The sequence below is a fragment of the Oryzias latipes genome, chromosome 8, assembly GCF_053564925.1.
Source record: "Oryzias latipes strain Hd-rR chromosome 8, Olatipes_Hd-rR_3.1".
NCBI lineage: Eukaryota > Metazoa > Chordata > Actinopteri > Beloniformes > Adrianichthyidae > Oryzias > Oryzias latipes.
The window spans coordinates 25,257,262-25,282,678 of NC_136244.1; the positions used below are offsets into that span (position 1 = coordinate 25,257,262).

The window sequence follows — 25,417 nt, forward strand, 5'->3', positions numbered from 1 at the left end:
AAACTTTTGTTTTGAACAAGGAATATTTCTTTATCAAAATAAAAGAATACAAGAAGCTGTAAAGACGAAGCAGCTTTATTTGTTAAGTTCTTTTTTCATACAGAGAAAGTTCAAAAGCTTATCTAGAGATGACAAAGCGCTATGGAAACATGAAGACCGTAATGTTTAAACCAGAAACATTACGGTAAAAACAAAAACCTGGGTTAAAGTAACAGAGGAAGCTGTGAGGTGCGTTTGGATCCCATCAAAAGCGGTTTTCTTTATGGAAAGCCTGCAGGAGTTCCCAGATTCAAGGCTGCTTTGGTCGCTGAAGTCAATTCTCCTCGTCTAAAACAACAAGAATAAAGTGAGAGGTCCAAAGTTATAGAAAAAAGCTCAAATTCAATTAGGATTGCATTCCTGAACATTAGATCATTTTAACTTTGAAAGCTCTACAGAGCTTTGGTCGCACAAAACTGGATTTAAAAAGATTTTAAAATATTTTTTCATAAAGAAGTTCTCATTGAAACACGAAACTACTAGCATCACTGATGAAAATAGTGTGTTTTTAACATGTTCTTGTAGCATTTTTATGATGGACATATTCAGAGGGTGTAAACAGAGAGCTCTTAACAATAGGGAGGGGAAAAACGGTGAGGGGTAGCTCTGCATCAACAGTGCCACCCACAACTCAGCTGCACATGTCTAATGAACTCCTGCTGCTCTGCAGAAACAATGTCCTAGAAAATGACACAGGTTTTTTATTTTACTTAAAAATGGCATATTCATAGCTAAAAGACCACCAGGAACACTTTGAAAATGGATCAAAAAATGATCGAAGTGGGTATTTAACCCATCTTTGAGGTAAACAAGTCGTTTTCTGTTCTTTTTATCCTCCTGACTGGCGGCCATTTCTAAGTCTGGATATCTCCCAACCACTGCATATAACTGCATTCACTCCTTTTGGAATCTACAGAGGATATTTAGGGGTTTTCAATGACAGCAAAAGTAAAGGATAGTCTGTTTACATCCGTCAGCAAATGTTCAGGCAATAAACTCAAAACGTCTGTCTTTTTGTCAAAAATTCAAAGATAAGTTTAACATTTATGCTTTTAATAGTTTAGATCTCATCAATCAGAGTCAATATTTCTCAAAAAAATTGGAAGAAGAATTAAAAAAACCTAAAAGAACCAAAACCTAGAAAATTCAACCCCACCTTCTTCTTCTTCTTCCACGTCCTCTTCATCTTCTTCTTCCTCCTCCTCTTCATCGGAGCTGAACGTCCCATCAGGTAGGCTGTAGACCCGGATCACTTGCTGTTCACAGGAAGGAGAGCGTGTGAGTCCAGCGGCCTGAAGCCCCGCCCCTCCTGGTCTGAGCCCGCAGCCTCACCTTGTTGGGGTCTTTGAGGATCAGGTATTTGCCCTCGTCCAGCTTGCGGCAGATGTCGACGACGCAGCGCAGGATCCCCCAGGCGTTCTCCATGCTCAGGTTGATCTGGCTGGCGAACTCGTTGGGTTTGAAGTGCTGGGTTCCCAGGATGACGTGACGAGCCGAGTCCTTCAGGTGGTAACGGGACACGTACCTGAGGAGAACACGGTGATCAGAGGCCCAAACTTTGCTAAAATAATCCATTCTGTGTCACAAACTGAGGAACATTGAAGTCTTCAAATCATCTTCTTCCCTCTAAATCTGATTCTTCTGCAGAGAGCGGCTGAAATCTAGAGTTTCTGACTGAATCCCATCAATTCAGAATCAAATCCTGAACCCTCAGAACATCCGCTTTGTCTCAGAACTCACCCCAGTTTCAGATACTCGGATCCGGCCAGCATGGCGCAGCAGGTCCAGCGGGCCAGTTTGTAGCTGTTGTTCTTCAGCTCAGTGGCCAGCACGGCTCCTCTCTGAGAGTCCAGCTTCTGACGCCAGTCCACTCCGTTACAGTACTGACGGGACAAGAAGCCAGAAGGGACTGTGAGTGCAGCAGTAGCATCATGAGAGGTAACAGAGGTCAGAAAAATGGGTTCAAATCCAAAACAAAAAGCAGATAGAAGCAGTTTAGTCTGGGTGACCTTCTCAAAAAAAGACGATATGTAGATTTTGTTTGAAAGGAAGATCATTCATTTGGGTTGATCCTTCTGTTTAGCAAACGCTCTACAGGGAATGACCCTAAAGAGGATCCAAGACCACAGAGAAGGATCAAAGTTTAAATCAACAACCTGAACGTTTCCAAAAGTAAAAAAAAAGCGTTTCATGACGGATTCTGAACATCAGATTCAGCTTCCTGAATGTGAAGCACAGACAAACGTGAAGAAATGAAGGAAGAGACTTTCTCTCAGTTGAACTCAGGTGTGTCTTAGAGCCACATGTGACTCCTGAGCTGCAGGTCACATACGTCTGCTTTGCATGTTGACATTCTGTCAGCATCCATAACTCTTCAACGGTTTAGGCATTTCCAGCAGATTCTGATGCACAGAAAAGCATCTTTTCATAAAAGCCACTTTTCTACACATCAGAAGCAGCTGATTCTCGTTGATCGCGTTAACAGATTAGGAGTTACAGTTTGTAGAAGACTGTGTGTTACTCAGACTTCTGCAAAATGTCCGGTGTTAAAAAACTGAAACGGTTCTGGTGTTGGTCTGGGGTCCGTCCTGGTTCTGCTGCAGCGCTTTGGAGCACTAGAAGAGTCAGAAGCCGTCTGCTCACCCTGGAGTCCCACTCGTTCAGGGTCTTGATGTTGATGAAGGACACCTCTCCGTTGGCGCCGGTCATCACTCCGTCGTGTTCACAGCGGACGATCAGGTCGATGTCGTCTCCCAGCTTCCAGTGACGATACCTGAATGACAGACGTCAGCTGTTGGCGTGACCGCGTCCACGTGACCGCGTCCACGTGCGCGCTCGTGCAGCTGTCATACCTGTAGGCCACAGACGCCACCTCGCTCTTGTCCATGTCCTCCTCCACGAACGGGTTGGGGTTTGGAAACTTGTAACGCTCGCCCCTCTGAGAGACACCAACACAAAGGTGACGACCTGAGAGGGAAACGCTTCGCCTGCTGACCGGGGGGCGGGGCTTCTCACCATGCGTAAACACTGCTGGCTGAAGTTGTGGTTGATGTAGGTCGCCTCCATGGCCAGATTACGGGGAGAGTTGAAGGAGTTGCCCTCGTCTTGGGGGGGCTCGTTAGCCGTCTCGCTCACCGTTAACAGATCTGACCAAGAAAAAAAATTAAAACGGGATTTTAAATTTGAATAAAAAGATAAAAGTTCATCTCATAGCTCACATTTCAACCTTTCTGGAGGCTCAAGCGTGACTAAAACGTAATTCTGCAAGAAGATTTCCTCTGTTAGGAAACTGACAGACTCAATACATCCACAGCAGACCATGAAAAAAAAATTCTATCAGCCAATCAGCAACCTCACAGTAAAGTATGTCACTTGATTGACATGCAGAACCGCCAATCAAACATCCTCTGTGCAATCAGAGATGCTGCAAACAGCCGCGACCCCCCAAAGAAGATTTCCACCTCCAGACCCCAACTCTCACTAATGTCAGTGAGGAGGAGCAGCAGTTAGTTTCACTGAGATTTTTATGATTCTCTGCTGGTTTAAAGTGACTTTTCTCCCGTGATCAAAATCATACACGTTTTTTTTTGAAGCAGCAAACTATTGTTTCTCATCTGAACCATCAAATAAGTTCTGGAACGGAGCAGAGCTGCTCAGATCTAGCAGACTCACCAAAGTCAGAGTTGTCTCTCTTGTCAAAGAACAGCTTGTTGCCCACTCTCTGCACAATGATGTCCCAGGAGTTGACTGAGCGCGTGCAGCACATCAAAGTGGCCAAGATGGCGTCGGTGGCAAAGACGTTCCCCTGAGTCTTTGCCAGCTGCAGAGACAGAAGGGAGGAGACTTCAGGACGGGTTCGGACAAACGCCAGCTTCTGGGTGGGTGAGGAGGCGCCACCTTGCGGATCACGGGGTCGTCTGTGGTGGTCACGGTGTGGAAAATCCTCTTGATGCTCCTCAGAGGCTTCTCGTTGCGGGTGGTGATGCGGTCAAAAGCCTTATCGTAGTACTCCAGAGCTCCACAGCACTCACTGCAGAACAACACGTCAGCCTCTGAGCACCTTTCTGTGAGCGGGCGGGAGCTGCAGCTCGGGTTCACCTACATGTCAACGGGGTCGGACACCTCCATGTATCTCATCTTCATCAGTCTGGGGAAGTCCATCTCCTCCTTCACCTCCCAGTCGCTCCTCACCTCCACAGAGGAGTCTCTGGGCTTCTGCTGGGCCTGAAAGGCCAGTTTTATGAATCACTGTTGTCGAGTACACTTGGAGGACATTTCAGCCCACAGAAAAAATGTAAATATTTTAAACTTACACTCATTTTTTTAAAGCAACACAAGGAGTAACATGCAGTTGAATGACTTCTGTTCACATCACCTATATGTTAAAACATGAACACTAAAACATACGATGACGTGTTTCAATGTTTACTTTTAAAAAATTGATTTTGATTATTATTATTTTATGAAATAGGGCTTCAGTTCTCAAATTTAGTAAAGATATTTGGTTTATTATTAATGTGTGCATAAAGTCCCATCAGAAAAAATGTAATAAATGATTAAATAATAAAAATGAATAGAGAGGTCCAAGTTTCAAACATGTGATGCAATACAGGAAACTGCTAAATTTAATTTTCAATAAAAACGCGGCATTAATCATTCACTACCTGGGATTTCTGGTCCCACTTCTGACGGACGCCAAACTGCTTCTGGAATTTCTTCTGGAGCCGCATTCGATCCCTGAGCAGAAAAGACGAATGTTGCTGTTGTGAGCAGCAGTGACAGACAGGAGGCGCTGTGGACGACCTCACCTCTCCTTCTGCTTGGCGCTCTTGGGGAGCGTCTGCATGTTGAACTGCGTCAGGTTCCTGCGGTCTTTGTCCCTGCGGAGGTTCCTCTGTGGAAACAGCAGATGGAGTTGCTGCTCTGCTTTCACGGTCAAACGGCGCTGTCTGGGTTCGAACCTGCGGTACCTGAGCAAACCTCATGCGGTTCTTCTGGTAGGCCGTCTTCTGAGTCTTCGCCGTGTCCACCAGCTGGAAGGTGGTCTCATTTTCCTCATGGAAGTAGGCGTAAACACTGCCCCCTCCGAATTGGGACGTGTACCGATCTAAAAACAAGTAGGAGGACTTTTCTCTTTAATAATATTCAAAAGTTTCACATAAAACTACATTTTTATTGCAGATTCCTTACAGACCTTGTGTGAACCTTTGGAAAACCTCATATCTGTCTTTTTGCATTCTTTCAGGGATATAAACAAATCTATCAAAGTAATTCTTCCTACATAACTAAACATGATAATCCCTTTCATAAAATAGATTTTTTTAACTCAGTTTTGCCATCCAGGCAATTAAAAAAAGACATTTTGTCTATAAAACTTGACTTACTTGGGTATCTCTTGTCTTGGTAAGTCGCTCCGGTCCAGTCAGAAACCTGTTGGACACAAAACATGAAGGAACAAAACGCCCAAAAGAGCAGTGAGGTCAGAGGTCGCCGGCCGACAAACCTTTCCCAGACGGTCTCCTTTGCTGAACGGCTGATACGGCATGTCTCTAAACTTCTCTGGAATCGCACATGGACCCCATCCAGTCGGGTTGTCCTGGATCACAGGGGCCTGAAACTTTGCCATAATCTGAAAAAAGATGAAAGGGATTGTGTTTCCAACTCTTAATATTGAGTAAAGGCTGCAAACTGTTGCTCTTCTGGCCTGTCCTCGCACATCTCAGTGTTTTTGATAACAGGCAGAACCCCACCCTGCATGACTGAACCTCCTCACCCCCCAGACTGATTAAATCAGTTTAAATTATGATACCACCACAACAAAACAACGGAATATATGCACTACTTTGTTTTCTACAGAAAAAAATTATTAAATTATTAGGTTCAACAATATTAAAACGCTTATGTGAATAAATTACAAAGAAAAATGTCAAATTTCAGAAATAATGTATACTAAAAGCAACCTTTCTCAAACTTTTTTGTTAAATTATTATTTAGCGTCAATTATGTTATCGTCTGCTCCACTACATTTTACACCAGTAAATTTAGGGTTTGCTAGGATGCTAACACGCTCCATCGTGGCAGGTAGCCTTAAGCTAGCAATGCTAAGCTAACCACCATGCTAAACACGTTCCTAGCTTCAAGCGTTTTTCTACAAAACCAATCGTTAAATGTAAAATCACAGGCTTATGAAACGACTGCAAACATTGTTTTCAAAGCGCACCTTGTGTACCGATGCTCCTTTGTGTGTGTTTTTACTGTTTTTCCCCAGATGAAATTCAGTTCCAACCGGCTTCGACGGGGCCGAAAAACTCCACCTCTTCCTGCCGGATAATGCGAGCTGTTGTCGTAAAATCCCAAGAAAATAAATATAAAAATACGTTTTTATTTCATACCGTTCACTCCTCAGTTGTTTTCCCCCTAAAATTTTCGTTTTTTGAAAAATTTCTCTTATCAGAATTCATCTTTTGTTTAATTTTTAAAGACAACCGGAAGTAGCTGTCTTTACTGTTACATCAAAAATAAAAGACTAAAATAGAAATAAACAAACAAATAAAATAAAATTGTGAACATTAAAGTTAATATTTGTTGGATTGTATGGTTGACTGTCACATGTAGTTTAAAAATCCATTTTTACAGAGAAAAAAGTTACACTTTTTAATGCTTATATATATTTTATTGTCAAATTTAAGGTAGTTCAAAACAAAAGGAATGATTACTAGTTAAAAAAAACACTTTACATTTTTACTTACTGTAAGCATGATGTGTTGTAAAATTCAAGTGAAGCACTAACTTTTTGCAAAAACGTGTGACTATTTTTGTTACTGTGTTGTCAGTATTCTTAGCTGATCATGTAAAACTAGATACATTGTTTTTTATTTTAATTTTAATTTCGTTCGATTGTTCGATTTTCAGCATTTATCACAATTGATCTTCAGTTGCTGTTCTTATTTTTCACCACTAGAAGGCAGAGAAACAGCACGGTTCTGGTAGAGAAATTTTGTAAAATCTAAGTAATTGGTATTGCAAAAGTTATTGTAATACAAAAAAGCGAAATAAAACTTGTTTTTATGCATTTGCATGTTTTCTGTATTTTTTCACATTTACTTTGTGGGGTAAAGGTGTAGTTTAAAAGGTGAAAAAAACTCTCCTTTTTGGTTGCAGTGATGTTTTCACATCTGAAAAAGGTCAAACTGCTGTCTTACCTGCTGGTGTCCACACAAATACAGCTGGTCTTTTGTTTTTAGGCAGAAAAAAACATTGATTGCTTAGGAAAAATATCAAATTGTATAGTGAAAGATTGTAAAGTACAAATAAAGAAATAAATAACCAAATGCTACTCACTTTATTGAGTGTAGAAGGGGAATTGGGCCATGGAGAGGAAAAACGGGCAATAACAAATTCTGACTTTTTCACAGAATTCTATATTTTTCCTCAGAATTCAGACTCCTGACATTACAATCAGAATATTTCATCACTCTTTCTTTTATCTCTATGTCCCCAATCCTCCGTATTTCTATGGAAGCAATTCTGTAGCATAAATAAAAAGCAAAGTCAAAACCAGAAATGCTTTTTCATTTTCAAAATGAAGCTGCATTTTTTGACTCAAAAATATAATGAAAAAGCAATCCACCAAAATGCTTTTTCATTTCCTTCCTCAACACAGTTTTTTCTGTCACTTAATTAAAATTAAAACGAAAATGGTATTTGACATTTTATTTTCAAGACGTTCTCTGGTAAATGTGTAGCATAATTCATGTAGAAATGTCTAATTTGACAATTAAAATGGATTAATAGAAATGCTTTTTAATTTTCAAAATGAAGCTGCATTTTTTGACTCAAAATTAAAAAGAAAAAGCAATACTTCAAAATGCTTTTTCAATTTATACTTAAAACCGCTTATTCTGTGTCATAATTAAAACGAAAATGCAAAGAGGGGATTGCATTTGCATTTTAACATCCACCCCGCGCACCTTGTCACAATATTCATTTCTTAAATGCAATAGCAGAGGGGAGGCGGGGCGATGACGTCACTGCTTTCTCTGTGTGTCACCACTGGAAACACAAATTCATATGATGGTTTCTCAGATCGCAGCAGCATTTCCGCCTTCAGCGATCGTCGGGAGCTTCGCGCTCCGCTGTGCGAAGGCAGCTGGCGGTCCGAAGAACAAAAGCCTGTCCGGTGTGCGTCAGGAGGAGGACCGCAGAAGGCGGACATGCAGCTACTTAGTCCTGAGAAGCTGTGGAAACTCATCAGAAGTTCACAACCATCACAAAGCCGTCTTCTCTGCCGCTAACACAGTCTGCTCCTGGTGCATGTGTGTGCGTCAGTCAGCAGCCGGACACACAGAGAGAGCAGTGATGTCATCGCCCCCCCTCCCCTCTGCTATAGCATTTAAGAAATGAATATTGCGACAAGGTGCGCGGGGTGGATGTTAAAATGCAAATGCAATCCCCTCTTTGCATTTTCGTTTTAATAATGACACAGAATAAGCGGTTTTAAGTATAAAATGAAAAAGCATTTTGAAATATTGCTTTTTCTTTTTAATTTTGAGTCAAAAGATTCAGCTACATTTTGAAAATTAAAAAGCATTTCTGTTAATCCATTTTAATTGTCAAATTAGACATTTCTAAATGAATTATGGTACACATTTACCAGGGACCTTTTTGAAAATGAAATGTCAAATACTATTTTATTTATCAATTTAATTAAGTGACAGAAAAAGCTGTGTTGAAGTATAAAATGATAAAGCATTTTGAAGTATTGCTTTTTCTTTTTAATTTTGAGTCAAAAAATGCAGCTTCATTTTGAAAATTAAAAAGCATTTCTATTAATCCATTTTGAATGTCAAATTAGACATTTCTACATGAATTATGCTACACATTTACCAGAGAACGTCTTGAAAATGAAATGTCAAATACCATTTTCATTTTCATTTTAATTAAGTGACAGAATAAGCGATGTTGAGGAAGGAAATGAAAAAGCATTTTGGTGGATTGCTTTTTCATTATATTTTTGAGTCAAAAAATGCAGCTTCATTTTGAAAATGAAAAAGCATTTCTGATTTTGACTTTGCTTTTTATTTATGCTACATAATCGCTTCCACATATTTCAGCCCTCCTATCGCATCCATTTATAAAGTAATGGTGTAGTTCTCATAAATGGCCACTGGAGGGCAGTAAGCAACCATGTTCACACTTCCGTGCATTAAAGTAAACAAAACACAAATACTGTTACTGTTTTACATAATATCATTATTTTTTGTTTTATTTTTATTTTTTTTACTATAGAGCAATTTTACATTTAACATTTTTTAGTATAAAACTTAAGTGCGAAGCCGAGCAATATCTTCTACAAAAACCTCCCATCTCAATTAAATTCAACTGCAAAGAAAAGTGGCTTGCATTTTTTTCAGAACTTTGGTAGTTTTATGTTTTTATTTTTATAAAATGTGACCTAACCTGGGAGGATCTTGCACTGATGTTTCTTTCCCAGCAAGTGAAACAGAATTCAGACGTGAGAGGAGCTCTGGAAACCACTCGAGGATGTTCTCACACCTGAGTCACTGACAGTCATTCAGTCTGAGCGTGTGTGCAGGTGCTCAGCTGTCTCACCTGTTAAGGCGCTCACATCTCTGCAGCAGCTGCAGGAATCAGCTTTCATGATGAGTGCAGTTTTTAATTTAAAAGGAAATGTCAAAGGCTTTGGAAATATCGTGTCATCACTGAATTTACATAAAGTTTCAAACCTTAGACTCATTTATCTCATTCTGGTCTGTTGGAGCAGCATTACCCCTATGTGCTTGAGTGTATTTAGTCTGCTCCATCACCTTCATTTTCCACCTTGTGTTCAGAGAAGCTGCAGAAATCCGACTAAATCAGCTCAGATGAATTGATGCATGTGTACTTTCAGAGTAAAAGTCAGGTAAAGAAGGATGCTGAAGGTCTGTCTCTTATAACAGCTGTGCTTTCAGGGTTGCAGAAAGCACAGAGGCTGACTGTGGTCCTTGCATGTTTCTGTTGCATCAGTGACAGGCTGCTGCTCTCTTACATCAGTCATCATTTGTGGAGCAGCTCGGAGAGCAGATGGTTTCTTCGTCATCCGCTCTCTTCACGTGGATGTGAGTGCGGCTGAAAGCTGGAATTATGTTGTGCTTGATGCACGTGTTCTTTGATGGGAAGAAAAACGGCTCATCTTATGGGAGAGAGAGATGAACATCATTCGTGAAGGAAAACTGAACAAAAACTCTGAAATTTCAGACGTAGAAACGTCTTCCATCTGTCAGGAAACCAAATGTCTCCTGTGGGCTGGAACATGGTGTCGTCCAAAGCCTCCCATTGTGCTGAGCATCTACAGGAGGACAGCCCTGACCATAGTGCCTCCTCCACCGTTCTTTACTGCAGTTCTTAAAAACAGACAGGGCCAGGATGCAGATGAGCAGCAAAGTCTCTTTTTTCTGTCTGGAGTGAAGACACTTCAAAGCCTGCCAGAGGAGGATTTTAAACTTTCTCAAACCCACTAGCTCATCAAAGCCGTCTCCACATGATTTCATTTTAAAAGAAGACAGACTATTAGATTTTTTTTATAGTGCTGAAGGTGAAATGTTCTTTTATTCCTTAAGTGCTGCTTTTTCTACTTCATTGACTTTGGTGAATGAAGGTCACAGCATCAAAAGCACTAAAAACAAAAACATTTAAATGACCTTAAATGCACTTTATGAGCAAAACATAAAATCAGTTTTAGCATCAACCATGTGATTATTGGTATTAGAGTTTGATAACAGACTCACAAAATGAGCTGAGCTTCATTTCTGAGGCTGCAAAGCTGCAGTGTTCAGGTTCTGTTGTCATAATCACAGCTAATCACGAGCGCCACAAACATGCAGCACATTTCTGCAGCAGCCAATCACGAGCCTCTCTGACACTTGAGTCTTTTGCTCACAGGCGGCGGCAGCTGCTGCTGCATGGGGGGAATACTGAGCAGGCGCCGCCGCTCCCTTCAAGGACCCCAGCGAGCGTCAGCATTTCTTCTAGGAGGGTTAATCAAAGGGCTGCGGCGGAAGACACTTCCATAATGAGATATTACATGAAAACACGGCCATGAATAATAAGCTGCAGGAAAGGCCAAATGGGCAGAAAAGCAAGAAACACTTTGGGAAAATGCAGGGAAACGAGAGCAAGTATTCATGATTAAACAAGAACTGTTGATCTGATTTAGCAGCTTTTAAAGATAAAAGATTTAGAAAATATATATTGACTGGAAAACACAGTCAGAGCCATAAGGGAGGGACTGGATTAAGAGGAGCTAAAACATGAGTTTCATTTTGGTTTCAGGCCGCCTGATTGAGCTTTTAGCTGGAAAAAACAGCCAAACTACGGTGTCCCAGACATGCCAAATTCTTCAGGTAAACATTCAAAAAGCCAAAAAAACCAAGAAGAGAGTGCAGAAGCAGGCAGAAAAACAAACTAAAACTAAATGTTTGGGGCTTTTCATCCCAAGAAAAATTTACAGAAAAAAAGGCCTAAAAAGGTCCATTTGAAAGAAAGAAAGCAAAACATATTTTTAAAAGTTTAAAGTCTTCGCAGTTTAAAGCCCCAGTCCGATCCTCTTTTGATGTATTGTAAAAGCGTTCCAAGGGTTTTTAAAATATGATTATGCCACCCAGCGTATTTTCTATGGCATAAGTAAGTTCTTTTTCCAACGGCATTTACCCATCTGCCCCTGATCCACAAAGATTTAAATAGAGAAATCCTCCATGATCCATAATTTTCTTAATGTACGTCCTCCATCGTCAGAAAAAATGCCACAAGAACATGTTAAAAACAACATTTTCATCGGAGTGGTCTTCATTATATATTTTCAGAGGATTTAATATTTAAGTTCTCAAAGAGAACCTGCTTTTTCATGGATTTATATTTTTCTTTTTAATGTGCGTAAAACTGCTGAATATGGGAAAAAACATGATTTAAAGGAAACAGATTCATTTGACATTGGAAGGGTTGAGACCCCTGGAAGCTGCTGAAAAACAGAAAATAATCTTAACGATATCATCCACTGAAGGAAAACAAGTGAAGAGTGAAAGCACAGTGAGTTTGTGGACAGAAGCGGCTCCTCTTTCCCCGTGATGCGTTTGGGTCGCCCTGGGAATCTGCTGCTGCACTTCAGCTGAAGTGAAGATTAGTTTTTAGCAAACAAGAGGCCATAAATCCTCCCACGCAGTTTTTTAAAGCCTCCACTCATCGAGAGCCTCCTGCGTGCAGCGATCAGCTGATTTGACTGTTCATCAGGGTCATGTGAGGACCTGCTAACAATGTTTGCACCTCTTCTTCAGAGTTTCTCTGCAGCCAAACAGTGAATAATAGGCTGTTAGCGGCAGCCCGAGTCTGGGTCCTTCCTGTGGGCGGGTGAGCGCCTGCAGGCACAGTCGGTGAGTCACAGCAAAGCTGCCATCTGACCATCATCACCTTTTGCCTCCCAGCAACAGTTTTCACTGTCAGACAGCTGCTGAACAAACCTCTGCTCCCCATCCAACCAGCCGCAGCCTCCAGGGGCCAAAAATACAGCAGGAGGGAAGGCAAATCCCGTCCTAATGGGCCTTTAATGACCCCCCCCCCATGCTCCTCCGTTGATCAGGGCCGGGGGTGGAGTGGGCTGGAGACTCGCAACGCAATCACACCAAACACGAGCCATGTTTATTTACAGATGGATAAAAATACAGCGTCTGGGGCGTTTGCTGTGCCGAGGAAACCACGGGAGACCGTGAAGAAGAGCGGCTGCTTTCACTCACAACAATGAGAGGAAATGTCTTCACAGCAGGAAGATCACACCGAATTAAAGAGGGACTATCTGGAGTTTCACTCACATGTTTTCCTTCAGTTTTATACAGTAAACGTGTCAGAATTTGAATTTCTAACCTGCAGAATGGATGTTTTTTTTGTAAATCACCTGGATGTTCGTCTGTACAGACTCACTCTGATGAAAATTGTATTTTTAACGTGTTCTTGGAGCATTTTATGATTTTCTGAAAGAAAATTAAGCTTAACATTGAATTTCTGAAAATGTCTTTATTCAAATCAGTGTGAATCAGGAGCAGACGAAAAAACACAGTCGGAAAATCCTCCCTGCTCCGCCCCCTTTTGATGCATCCACTTAAAGACGTATAGATCCACGTACGTCGTCATTTTCTGTACGGCTGTATAACTCCGATATTGTCATTTTTGTTGCATCGCATATGTGACGGGCTAGTCGGAGAACGTGTAAACAGAAAACTCTCAGTAATGGAGAATTTCTAATGAATTCCTGCCACTCTGCAGGAACTATGTCGTAGAAAAGGACACTTTAAAAAAAAAAGTGCCTAAAAACAGTATAATTAACTTTTTGACTTGTGGGCCACAAAGGGTTCTGAAATTTGACGGGTCGGACGGGGAGCAGATGCATGAAGTGTTCCGGTAACACAACTTATAAGAGGAAGAAATAACAAACACTATATACATATATTTCAAATAATTTAATTATTTTCCTAATTTATTCCCGTTCTTATTCCAGATCAAAGGATGACTGCAGAGGGGCTCAGGAAACAGAATCAAGATGCAGAAAAATGATCCACGTGAAAAAGAAGTGTTGTAAAGATCAGTTCAAGAATGAAAGTTTGCTTCCCCTGTGTTTGCAGTTGAATAAAAACATTTATTTATTCCATCGTTTAAATACATGACTACAGATCAAAAACTGAACAGGTTTCACAAACACCTTTAATCCAAAGAAACATCATTTACAAAAAGTGTGTGAAAGAACCAACATCTGGATCTGTACAGAGCTCTGAGCAGACGACCGTCACATTATGCCTGAATAAATAAAGGCAGGAGTTTGTACATTCAGCCATGCAGTATTTACGTTATAAACATTCATGAAATCCACTTCAGAGGTCGTGTTAACCTGAAAAAAGGTCCATTAAAGGCAGGAAGTTCATTAAGACATGAGAATCTAGTTTTTCCTCTTTGTGTGAAAGTGTGAATTGTTAATTTTCACAACAAAAATACAACAAAATATACATTTGTTCATTTAAAGAAAAACTTTTTAGCAAAAACTAAAAGGAGAAAAATATACGGGCAAGTAACTCCTTCCATATTCTACTGGATGTATGACGGGAAGCTGCTGCTAATTATCTGTTGTTAAGAACTGACTGTGCAGATTTTCCTTCTGTAGGGCCTGTGGGTTTGTGTCAGAGTCAAAACAAAGATGCCACAGTCCTTGGAGTCTGGAAAAACTACACAGTAGTTTCTGAACTGCTCAGAGTTCATGCTTCCACGTGGGAGAGGTGATCCCAAAGTGGAAAGCATTCAAAATTGCTGCCAATGGTGAAAGAAGTGGACGTTTTAAGGGATTTACCATCAGTCCATCCACGCCGTTTAATGTCAAAGTTCAGACAAAGCCTGAAGGATTACGGTCAGGGAGAAACCTGTTTTCAAGCTCCATCTAAATCGACTACAAAACTTCTAACTTCTAGGTAAAATACTTTCTGACTCAAGAAAACAAAGTAGAGATTTACGCCTTAAGGCCCGTACACACCGGGACGAATATTCGCCAGCGTTTTTCGCCACGTTTTTTGTGTTCACACCCAGGCGATTTTCGCTGACGATGAGCCGAGCGAACATGCAATTTCATTCCCTGACATTAGATGGCGCTTAATGTAAAACAGAAATACTCCTGTACACAAGGTGGCGCTGCGCAAGTTTACGCTTCTTAAAGTCGCTTTTCACTCAGAAGAAGAGAACAAGTATTTACGCGATTGTCAGAATCAAACAAAGAAAACATGAATATTTCAAGCACCAGCTGCTCCAACTGGTGCTTGGTTCGGGGATATTTTAGAATGTCCGTCATTATTTCTTTGCGGCAGTGTAGACGCTACTTGCCGTCTATCTTCTTCGCTGGTATATGTGCTCAGCAAGGCAGTTTTCTGTTTGAGCGCCCCCAAGTTGTGTTTTACTGTAACTCCAGAAGCTCCAGACACCTGTGGAAAAGCGCAATTCTCATTGGTCGAATAGATTTCGACGCGACGCGTGAAAAAAAAAAACGAACCTGAGGCGTTTCTTTTTTTGACGCGTGGCGTTTTTTCGCGTTGGTGTGCACACTCTCATTGGTGCCCTTTGTTTAGTCATGAGGCGTTAAACGTCGGCGAATATCGTGCGCGAAATTCGTCTCGGTGTGTACGGGCCTTGAAGCTTCAATCTTGATATATTTCCACCTGCGTGCCACATACACGTTTGCCCATTTTGACCCCACAGACAGCCCGTAACCCCCTGTAGGGGCAGGTGTGATTACGACTTTAGGCAGGAATGCATTTTTTTAACTCTCAAGCACGGAGGTGGAAGGTTGATGATTCTAACTCATGTTGAAGCAAAAGGATGTTCAGCCAATCATTGAGTTCTGCAAATGAGCGTATATTTTGGAGAAATTTAAAGAGTCAGAATGGCATGAAAAAAGAGTTAGTGAACATAAGTAATGAAAGAATCCACATCAATTATCTATAGCGAAGTAGAGTTGGAGGACAGGAAGAGGAAAACTGGATCTTGTTGGGTCAAACTTGTTTTGCCTTGATTTTCTTTTTTTCACTGAATAAATAATGAGAAAGTTCCATTAGGTTGTTGGTTTGATGCATAATCAGGACCCACAACAGAATTTCATTTAGTTTGATAAACATCATCAAGGATTAAAAGAGGGGGCGCTAACTTGTCCATCATTTACTTTATAAATAACTTATCTCCAGCGAGGTGCTCTGCTCCGGATTTTCTTCAGGCAGATTCTTGGCGTTCCCATTTTTGGCTCCGTTGAGAAGCAGAGGAACCGTTGCCCCGGTGACGGGCTCTTTCCCTTTGCCGTCTCCAGCGTTCTCGTTGGCGGAGGACAGCTCGGTCACTCCCGGCGTCGCTCCTTTTTCGGCGAACAGCGGCTGAGAGCTTTGCGGCTGGAAACTCCCGTTTCCGTTTTGGGTGATTCTGTAGATCTCAGTCATTTCTGACACGTCCTCCTCATCTTCGTCCTCTTCGTCCCTGATGGCTCGCCGCAGGCTCTCTCTGGGCATGAGGGCCCTCCGCCTTTCCTCCTGCTGCTGGTGGTGCTCCACCGGCTCCTGGTTCTCCACCCTCCTGGTGGAGCGGCACAAGGCTTTCCGGAAACCCCTCTTGAAGTTGTCTGACAGGAAGCCGTAAACGATGGGGTTGGCGCAGCTGTTGGCGTAACCGAGCACGACAACAAAGTAGTAAAGGCCTTGGTATTCTGAGGGCAGCAGCACCAGCAGGTTGATGATGTTGAGGGCGTAGAACGGCAGCCAGCAGAAGACAAACACGGCGACCACGATCACAACCATTCGGGTCACTTTCCGCTCAGACTTCCGTCTCTTGGTGGAGGTGGCGTGGACTTTTTTGCCCGAGCTACGAATCTTGAAGACGATGAGCAGGTAGCAGAGGCAGATGATGAGGAGAGGGCAGAAAAACCCCACCGTGGACGTGTAGATGATGAAAGCAGCCCTCCAGATGTTGGCTGGCTGAGGCCAGGAGATGTTGCAGGTGCCTCCTGCCTTCTGGATGTTAGCGAAGATCACCACGGGGAGAACAACCAGAAAGGACAGCGCCCACACGGTCCCATTCACCACCTTGGCCACCTGAGGGCGCCTCCACTTCGAGGAGCGGATGGGGTGCACCACGGCGAGGTAGCGGTCGATGCTCATCACGGTCAGGCAGAAGATGCTGGTGAACTGGTTGATGGAGTCGACCGTCATCACCAGTCGGCACATGAAGGAGCCGAACGGCCACGACTGCAGGGTGTTCTGCACGGCCAGGAAGGGCAGGCCGAGCATGAAGAGCTCGTCTGCGATGGCCAAGTTCAGGATGTAGATGTTGGTGACCGACTCGATCTTTGAATAATGCAGCACAATATGAATGACCAGAGTGTTTCCACCCAGACCGATCACACAAACAACGATGTAAATGAGCGGGATGAGGACTCCCGCCACGCTGGGACCCGAGAAAAAGTCTGGGAAGGTGGAGTTGGTGGAGTTGAAGAGCGTCTCGTTCAGATCGCTTTCGTTGAAAAGCAGCAGGGCCAGAGAGAGACCAGGCGACGGGCCGGCCAAGCTGCCGTTCTCCCACGTCTCGGCCGACATCTCCACACCGGGAGGCGAGAAGTCACCCATGGATGTGAGCTTCCTGCTGCTTTGTCCTTCTGCTCCTTCAGCTCGCGCCCATCTGGTCTGTTGGAGGAAGAAAAAAGTTCTGTGATCCAACCGAACGGCTTCATCTCCAGAGTCTGCAATAAGAGAACAGGATTTCAAAGAGACTCAGTGAGCCTGAAAGTGTTTTGTTTTTCCGCGCCGCTCTGAAGCTTTTTGATCTCTGATGCAGCGGTGTTTTAAAAATGATTCTTTTTGATTCAGGGGCTGCAGTGAAAACACACGTCAAGTCATAATTTAAAAGTTTCGGGAGATTAAAAGCCTTTGTTTTTTGTGTTCATCAACTGAAGAGGACCAGGAGCGGCTTCTCTTTTTAAAAACATTTACAACCCAACTTTGTGAATAAAAATCCAGATTTTTATTCACAAAATTGTTCTTTGCAAAGAAACAAACAAAACATCTGCTTTTCATTTGTCCCTAAAGAATAAACTGCGTCCACTGCTGGATAGCTTAAATATTCAGTGAGTTAAAAGAAACAACTCTCCTGTTCCTCACAGCCAAAAACAATTTTTTAAAACATCGGAATGAATCAAGACGTTGTGGTTTTACTCTTTATGAGGAATGCAGCAGACTCACAAAAACAGGCCGTACCATCTCCCTCAGTCAAACTTGGACTTTCATAGCCGATAACTCCCCAACCCTAGAAGTTTGGAATGCCTTTGAATGAACCAGAGCACAAAAACTTAAAGACGTTTTAGTTTGAGCGAAGCGGCAGGCTGATCAAGCAGACAGGAGGTTTTGGTGAAGCTGATTCTTGTTTTGATGATCAGCTCATCTGAACTGATTAAGTAGCCTGAACTGGTAGAGAGCTGCGCTTAATCCTCCTGTTTAAGTTCTTCTCTGAGGAACAGCACTGATTTTCATGGGTAAAGTTGACCCGAGTCAAACAAAACCCATAAAAGCTCCCAAAATATTGCTTATGTCTTCATCAATACCTTCCTTATTAACCATTTTAACCAATATTTAGTTTGGTGATGTCCGTGTGGCTCGTACCATTTTTTATAGTATATGCTGATTACACCAAATGAGCGAAGCAGGAGACGCTTAATGGGGGAAAATACTTTTTTAAGTTGGGTCAATTTTACCCATGCCGTAGCTTTGTATTATAAACATGTGGGGCGGATTCGCAAATATATTAACTGAACCATTTTTATTATGTATGTTAATTACACTAAAAAAGGTAAGCAGGAGATGCTTCAAGGAGAAAAAAACGTTTTTACGGTGGGTCAATTTGACCCAAGCAGTAGCTTTGTAATATATACATGTGGGGCAGGTTTATAAATGTATCAACTAAAATATTTTTATTTCATAACATGATTACACTAAAGAAACCAAGGAGGAGACATTTCAAAGTGAAGAAATAATTTAAAGATTGTTTTAATTTTCATTTTAAAATGAGTCAATCGTTCAAGTTGAAACCGACTGAAATGTTGAAATATATTCTAAAACATATCTGGAATTCTTTTAAAATACATTCACATAAAATTGACGTTTCTCAGTCACATTTTCAGTGAATTCTAATCATTCCTATTTCATATTTGCACATTATTTCATTTTTTGACCCTCTCAAACGTGATGACACACTCTGCTTTATAATGAGCATGTATGACAGCCGCAGACAGACTCACGCTTACATTTCTGAAAACACAGTTTGATGATTTCTACCAAATGCAGCTGTCAAACACCGACTCAGAGGGAGGTTCTGGTGATGCAGAAACATCCATGTGCCCTCGTTGTTCTTGTGTCTCTAAAAGGTCGCTGATGCTTCTCACGTCACACAAACACAAGAGTCAATACTGCTAACAGCTTGTTTTACATGGATGATCAAACTGTATTTTGTAATCAATGACACCACAGCTTTTGACAGCATCCACATGTGATGACGTGCATCTCTGTGAGCACGCCATCATCCCCGCCGCCGCTCCTCATCAATATCATAGATTATATGACGTTATGGGAGAGGCTCACTTCACCACACAAAAAATTCACAGTTTTACCATAAAAAGTAGAACACGTGTAAATAATTTACAACTAGAAGATGGCATGAGAAAAAATAACCTTTGTATTACTAATTTCTATTTTAAAACGCAAAGAAAAATTATTCCTGGATTCACACAATACAGAATCAAACTTTGATTGTGTTAGGATCCCAAATTTGTCCTCAAACACAGTTTTATGAAGTTTTATTGTGAGCAAAACTCAAAGTACCAAATGCTGCAGTTCCTAAAATGACCAAAGCAGAGATTTTCCTTTAGACTTCTATGCTTCAAATCCTGTTTAGACCTTAGAGGTGGGCGTGGCTCCTTCCTTTCACCAGGAGGCTTAGAAATGGGTGGTGACATGAGTGCCATCGATGTAGAAGGAGGATTAGGCTCTATCATTTTCATAACTCTTTGCATTGCTAAAAAAACTATTTTAATAAATTGGAAAAGCAAGAAAAATATAAATATAAGTCAACACAGAAATCTGCTGCTTGATCAGATCAGCTTGGAAAAAATGTCAGCCCAAGGTTCAAGTAACTTTGAAAGAATTCGGTCTCTCTGGTCTCCCATAGCTGACTCCATGACTTAGGGGGTGGGGGGGGCCTGGTCGTCGCTGCTCCTTGCCCTTCTGCCGTGGGCTGGGGTGGGGGCCGGGGCCTCCGGTGCCTGGCGGGGGGTGGTGGGGGCTCCGTTGGTCGGGGGGTCGGGTCCGGCGCCGGGGTGGGGCGGGCTGGGGCGCTGCGTGGTCCTCTGGGCTTGGGTGTGGGGGTGCGTGGTGGGGGGGTGGGGTGGTGTTCCGGCTTGGCTTGGGGGGGTGGTCCCTTTGCCTGTGCTGGGGGGGGTTGGCGGGGGGCGCTGCTCGGGGGGGGGGCCCAGCGGCACTGGACGGGCTTCCCATCTACGCCTGGGGCTGGGATCAGCCCTTCCCTGGCTCTGGGGCGGGACGGGACAACCCTCTTGGGGCCCCCGGGCGCTCTGGGTGTCATCCGCTTCGGCTGCGGGGTCTGGGGTGGGGTGGGGTGGGGGGTCTTGTCGGCCCTGTCCTGTGGGGGGGCATTCTGGGGGAGGGGGGGGGGCGCTATTGGTACGGGGCAGGGGGGGTTGACGGGTCGGGGTCTCCGCTGAGGCCATCGGCGGTTTCCCCGGCCGGTTGGCTGCCTCGGTCCCGTCGAGGCCTGACCAGAGCTCTTCTAGGGCCGGCGTTTGGGGGTGGGGGCCTGGGCTTGCTCCGGGGGGGGCCGGCGCTTTCTGGCTCCTCTCCCTCTGTGTGGGGTGGGTGGTGCTGGGCCTGGGGTGTCGGCGCCTCCGGGGGTGGGGCCCCTGGGCTGGGTGGGCCTGGCCCCCTTGCTGGGGGGGGGGGCGGGGGACGGCTGTTTGACCACCGGGGGACAGTCTACCAGCTGTCCCCAACTTACCCCCTTCCTCATATAACCTCATAATAGGGTGAGGGGGTGGGGGGCTTAGCCTGCGATGAGCCTTGGGGGGGGGGGTTTACTAGGCAGTGGCCCCCCCTCCTATGGTTGCCGTATGGAGTGGGCCCCCCCTCTTTCGGTTTTATTTGCACCTTAGACATGTAGGGCCCTTGGTAGGGGGGGTGCTTGGACATCACTGCCAGCAAGCAGCAGATGTCCTCCTAGCACCCTACCCGCCAATTTTAACCGCACCTTAGACATTTAGGGCCCCTTGGTGGGGAGGGTGAGGGGACATCACTGTGAGTAATCAGGAGATGTCCCCTTAGTGCCCTACCCGCCAATTTTAACTGCACCCCCCTTAGTACACACACCCCTCCCCCCTCAATATATACATCCCAACATAAACACACACACATGCACACACACACCCTCTTAAACACATATACGCACACACATTTTGCAAGGAAGGTGGGACCTAGGACCATCTGTCCCCTGCCTCTTCCCTGGTGGGGGGTACGGGCCCCTTTGCAGCGGCGGCCGTGTCCCCGGGGTGCCGGCTTCCTGGGCCCGGCGGTGCTCTCTCCGCGCGGTGGGGGGGTTCACATTACATCTGAGCCGGGGGTGTTGGTGTCCCTGGGGGGTGGGTTCTGGTCCTTGCTCCTGAGCGCTGGGCCCCGCCAAACTTCCAACTGTGGCCGAGCCTGGTCGGGCCATATTTACAACACCCCTTGTGGGCCCTCTTTTTTCCCCGGGGTTCCCCCCTCCTGGGCGGGGGCGGCGGGCCCCTGCCTTGCTCCTCCCTGGACCAACCGTGGGCCGGGCGGATGGCCGCCTGGAGTGCGGGGCGGGTCTCCCTTGGGGGGGTCCTGGCTCGTACCTGGGGTTGGGGCGGGGGGATGCCCGGAACTCCTGGGTGGTGGTGGGGTGCTCGTCTGGGGCTGTGGGCGTCCCTCTCCGGTGGGGCCCTGCGTTGGGCTCTCCCGGCGCGGCGGGGGGCTGTTCTCCTGGTTGGGCTGGGGCGGCCCTCTCTTTCCCTCTGTGCCTCCCTGCTCTCTGGCTCTGGGGGGCCTTGCGGCGGTCCTGCTGGCCCTGGCCTGGGTGGCGGGCTTGGTCGCCCGGGCGGCGGTTGTTCCCTGCCGGTTTCCGTGTGGCGTGGGGGGGATTCCGGCTGCCGCTGCGTGTGAGCACTATCTGTTTTGTGTACATGTCGACAGATGGACATTTTTGCAGCTAGCAGGTGTGTTTGACACTTGGGTGTGTGTGTGGACAGGCTCCGCCCTTTTTGTACTGCATTTGAGCCTTACCATAGTGATTAACAACCAGTAAACTTGTTGCTCTATGCTGCTTCATGGTCTTATCCCCCTTCCCCTCCTACTATCACCCTCCTTCCCCCCCTCTTTCTAACGTCCCTCTCTCTTCTTCCCCTCTTTCCTTTTCCGTCCGGTCCAACACCAAAGATCTTCAAACATGTTTGAAATTAATAAAGTTTGGCCTCAATTACAAAAGGGGTTTATTCAGACATACCTTTGGTTTGTCTGAAGATTAATAACCCCTCTTGTTAAAGTAAAATATGTCCAACACAAGAGGCCCTCAGCTCTCATCTGTTTGCCCAGCTGTTGGACAGGACAAGGTAAAAAAAAAAAAAAAAAAAAAAAAGAAATGGGTGGTGAATGGGTCTTCCAACAGGATCATGATCCAAAACATCCAGCCAAGACAACCAAAGAATGACTGAAGAAGAAGAAGCAGATCAAGGTCATGGGGCGGCCCAACTAGTCTCTGGACCTCGCCCCTATAGAAAACCTATTTAGAGAGCTGAAGCTCAGAGTTGCTAAGCAACAGCCACCAAACTGTGTGATTCAGAAGTCATTTGAAGGAAAGGGGGGAGCAAAATTCCTCCTGATATGTGCAGGAACCTACTCATGAACTACAAGAAACCTCTGACCCTTTCTATGGGTTTATCCACATAGAGGAAAGAGAGTTCAAATACTTATTTCCCTCAACGAAATGCTTGAAATTCTTTAAAGTTGATTTTTTAAATCACTCATCGTTCCAATGAACGTACCAGTAGGATGAAAGACCCCAATGATGAAGCCCCCTTGAGATGACTATTGTTGTAGTATCGGGCTATATGAATAAAATTGAATTTAAATTGAAAGACTGTCAGTTTCTTTTTAAGTGGGCAAACATACAGAATCAGCCGGGGATCAAAAACTTATTTCCACCTCCATAACCCCAATGTGTGTCAGGCTGACGTCTGACATAAAGAGTTAGAAGTGAGTTCTGGACAGAAAAGAAATTGCAACATATCTGCAGAAAGATCTCCAAGGGTTCCGTGTTTTTAAATCTTCAAAGTAAGACCGACTTGTCTTTCCTCAGATCGATTTCCTGACCAGCGTTGTGTTTTAGGATGTCATGCTGGAAGCATCAATAGCAGCTGCGCTTTCACAGCCCTCCTCTGCTGCTGATGGATTTATATTTCTGGGAATCATTTTTTATCTCAGGTTTTCCAGGATCTGACAAAACACTGAGGCAGAAGAAACAAACTCCAAGTTGAAGTCATGACAAACCTGCAGTGTGAAGGCATACAGAGACTTCTCATTCAATTTCACTCCTGGCTGCACAGCCGTCCAGCTGAGTTCAGGCTCTCTTTAAAACAGAGGGGAGCATTCTTACACAACTCAGAAGGTGCTTCTGTCCTCGTTTCTTTTCAGAAAATCAACAGTGAGAGCAGCACAGATGTGCAGCCGAGCTTGTTAACCAGAGTTGAACCAACAAACGCAGTGAGAAATGATTTTCACATCCAAGCTGACAGCGGCAGAGTCGATAACCGAAGCCTTTCAGTGTTTTCTCTGCGAAGGAAGCACAGAGACACTAAAAATGTCTATTCTTCAAGCATTTGCAGTTGTTCTTATTGCAAAACATTGTCACATTAATCATATTTCAATATCCCAAATTTGATCAGGAGCATTTTATGTTAAACTCAGCAGCTGCCATGGAAACCAGAGAAAGAGAAGACCCAGAGATTGGCATCGTAAATCAAACAGGCAAATTAAATTTAGATGGATTTCTCTTATTTTCCCCAGTCGAAGTGGTTCAGAGAGAAGAAGAAGGGGCTTCTGGTTGGGCCTGATGAGGGGGGGGGACATCTCACGTCCCGTTTACAGCCCAGGTCGCAGCTCCACCTGCGGGTTTGATCCAACGCCAAGGAGGGGGGATGCTGAGATTTAAGCAGCTCAGATGAAGACTGAGCCCCTCACGCCTCACTTTTGACCACTTTTCTCTGCAGATCACGGCGCTGTCAGACGAGTGGCTTGTGTCGCTTCACCTGCCGGCAGGTTGTAGCCGTGGGCATCGCTCTGTAATTAAATCTGAGGCGTTGACTTGATGCAGCAACTTAGAAATCAGAAAATCTGGTCTCATCACCTCGCTCCCGCGGGACCGAATTGATTCACCCTGATATCTGCTGGGGTGTCTTCTGCCTCATGTCTGCTCATCAGATCCTCATTATCTGCCCAGGAAGACAAACAGTTTTAATATGTCTGAGCAGGTTTGTCTGTGGCTTCAGGGGCACAGAGGTGCATTCCCAGACCGCTGAAACCACAGACTAAACCATAAACAGGATTTTCCCACACTCACTGCAGAAATGAATCTGTTGGTCTCTTTCTGTGTTTGAAGCCTCATTTGGAGTGAGCTTGTTGAATTCCAAAAATAAACCTCTGTGAGGCTTTCTTTCTTTTCTGCCCTGTCACATCAGCTCTTTCTGCCTGAGCATAAACCGTCTTTAAATTGGCATGCAGGCGGCTGCGTTTTTCTGCAATTATACCCTGGTTTTGCAGGAGGCGAGGGTGGAAGGTGTCACCTTATCAGAATTTCATCCTGAGTTTGCAACGCTGAATCACGGCTGAAAGGGAGCCAATTAGCAGCCTGAGGGCCTCGGCGTGAGGATTAATGGAGCCTGATCTACAAAAGGCCTGTTAGTTGAGTCTGGTTGATTGATGAGAGGGAAAATGATTGATATGCTCAGAGCACAGCAGGTTTGAACCTTTGGTGGAGTGCTACCAGGACGTCTATGTGTGAAGATGTCAACGCCCGTCCCAAAGGAAGTCGCGCTAACAATTCACAGAGGAAGGGGAGTCATAGCACTCAAATTCGTTTTTACGTCAAACTCTTGATGATCAACATCCAGCAATCCCACATCATGATACTACCCCCACAGTGTGCACCAGACACGATGGACTTCATCTGCCTCTCGCTAAGCTGACGTTCCGTCACTCTTGACTGATTAGAACATCTGGTCTCACTGCTGTAGCAGCTATCTGAATAAACAAAATGTGTCACCGGAAGGAAATGGAATGGCATGTTAGATACAGTAAGAGGCCCATGTCATGCGAGATCCACTTTTTTAGCTTTTAGGTGTATTATAAAGTTAATTTCTCACAAAAAACAACAACATTCATTCATTCATCTCCGAGCATTCCTTTAAAGACCTGCGCTCTGAACACCAGCCCCTCCCAACCCACGAAAACGAGCGGGTTCTCACAAGCTGTCGTGGACCAATGAGAACAGCCCCTTCCAGGAAGAGTCTACGCTGCCAGCACCGCCCCCCAGGCTAACAGACACACCCACTTTCTCTGAGGTGCTAACTGTGACGCTTTCCTTTTCTATGCACAAAATGCACATCCATCTTTGCAAAAACTTGGATGTTGTTTGTTTTCATGGGAGACCTGCAGACACGCTGCAGAGGCCGACTCTGAGATGATGT

At 44.4% G+C, this 25,417-nt stretch overlaps 2 protein-coding genes across 5 annotated transcripts in view; both read right to left on the reverse strand.

Annotated features, from left to right (window-relative positions):
* Positions 1–59: 59 nt before the first annotated feature.
* LOC101166133 (eukaryotic translation initiation factor 3 subunit D) lies at positions 60–6,929 on the reverse strand. 2 transcript variants are annotated; one of them, XM_023957319.2, is made up of 17 exons: positions 6,789–6,929; positions 6,260–6,376; positions 5,543–5,668; positions 5,424–5,469; positions 5,010–5,146; positions 4,848–4,933; positions 4,704–4,776; positions 4,142–4,254; positions 3,937–4,069; positions 3,712–3,859; positions 3,055–3,185; positions 2,892–2,977; positions 2,683–2,812; positions 1,780–1,922; positions 1,372–1,564; positions 1,196–1,295; positions 60–327 (listed from the first exon to the last, which is right to left on the reverse strand). In XM_023957319.2, exons 1-17 carry the CDS (start codon positions 6,795–6,797, stop codon positions 314–316), a joined length of 1,785 nt encoding a protein of 594 aa, XP_023813087.1. In that variant the 5' UTR covers positions 6,798–6,929; the 3' UTR covers positions 60–313. The 2 variants fall into 2 exon arrangements, with proteins under 2 accessions (XP_023813087.1, XP_011476080.2); XM_011477778.3 differs by having other exon boundaries at positions 4,142–4,263.
* Positions 6,930–13,767: 6,838 nt separating this feature from the next.
* Positions 13,768–25,417, reverse strand: part of sstr3a (somatostatin receptor 3a) — a 46,898-nt gene continuing 35,248 nt past the window's right edge. For 2 of the 3 annotated variants that reach the window (XM_078951893.1, XM_004071155.5), the window contains exon 4: positions 13,768–17,282. In XM_078951893.1, the coding sequence (XP_078808019.1) occupies positions 15,780–17,225 (1,446 nt within the window). In that variant the 5' untranslated portion in view covers positions 17,226–17,282 and the 3' untranslated portion in view covers positions 13,768–15,779. Of the gene's footprint in view, positions 17,283–19,544; positions 19,842–25,417 lie in introns of those variants that run through there. The other variant, XM_078951894.1, reaches the window with a different exon arrangement.

Coding starts and splice junctions, on each gene's coding strand:
- LOC101166133 (XM_011477778.3), bottom strand. Junction 5,669..6,259: donor AAGGAGCATCGGTACACAAG/GTGCGCTTTGAA, acceptor ATCTTTTTTCAG/ATTATGGCAAAGTTTCAGGC. Junction 2,978..3,054: donor GCCAGCAGTGTTTACGCATG/GTGAGAAGCCCC, acceptor GGTGTCTCTCAG/AGGGGCGAGCGTTACAAGTT.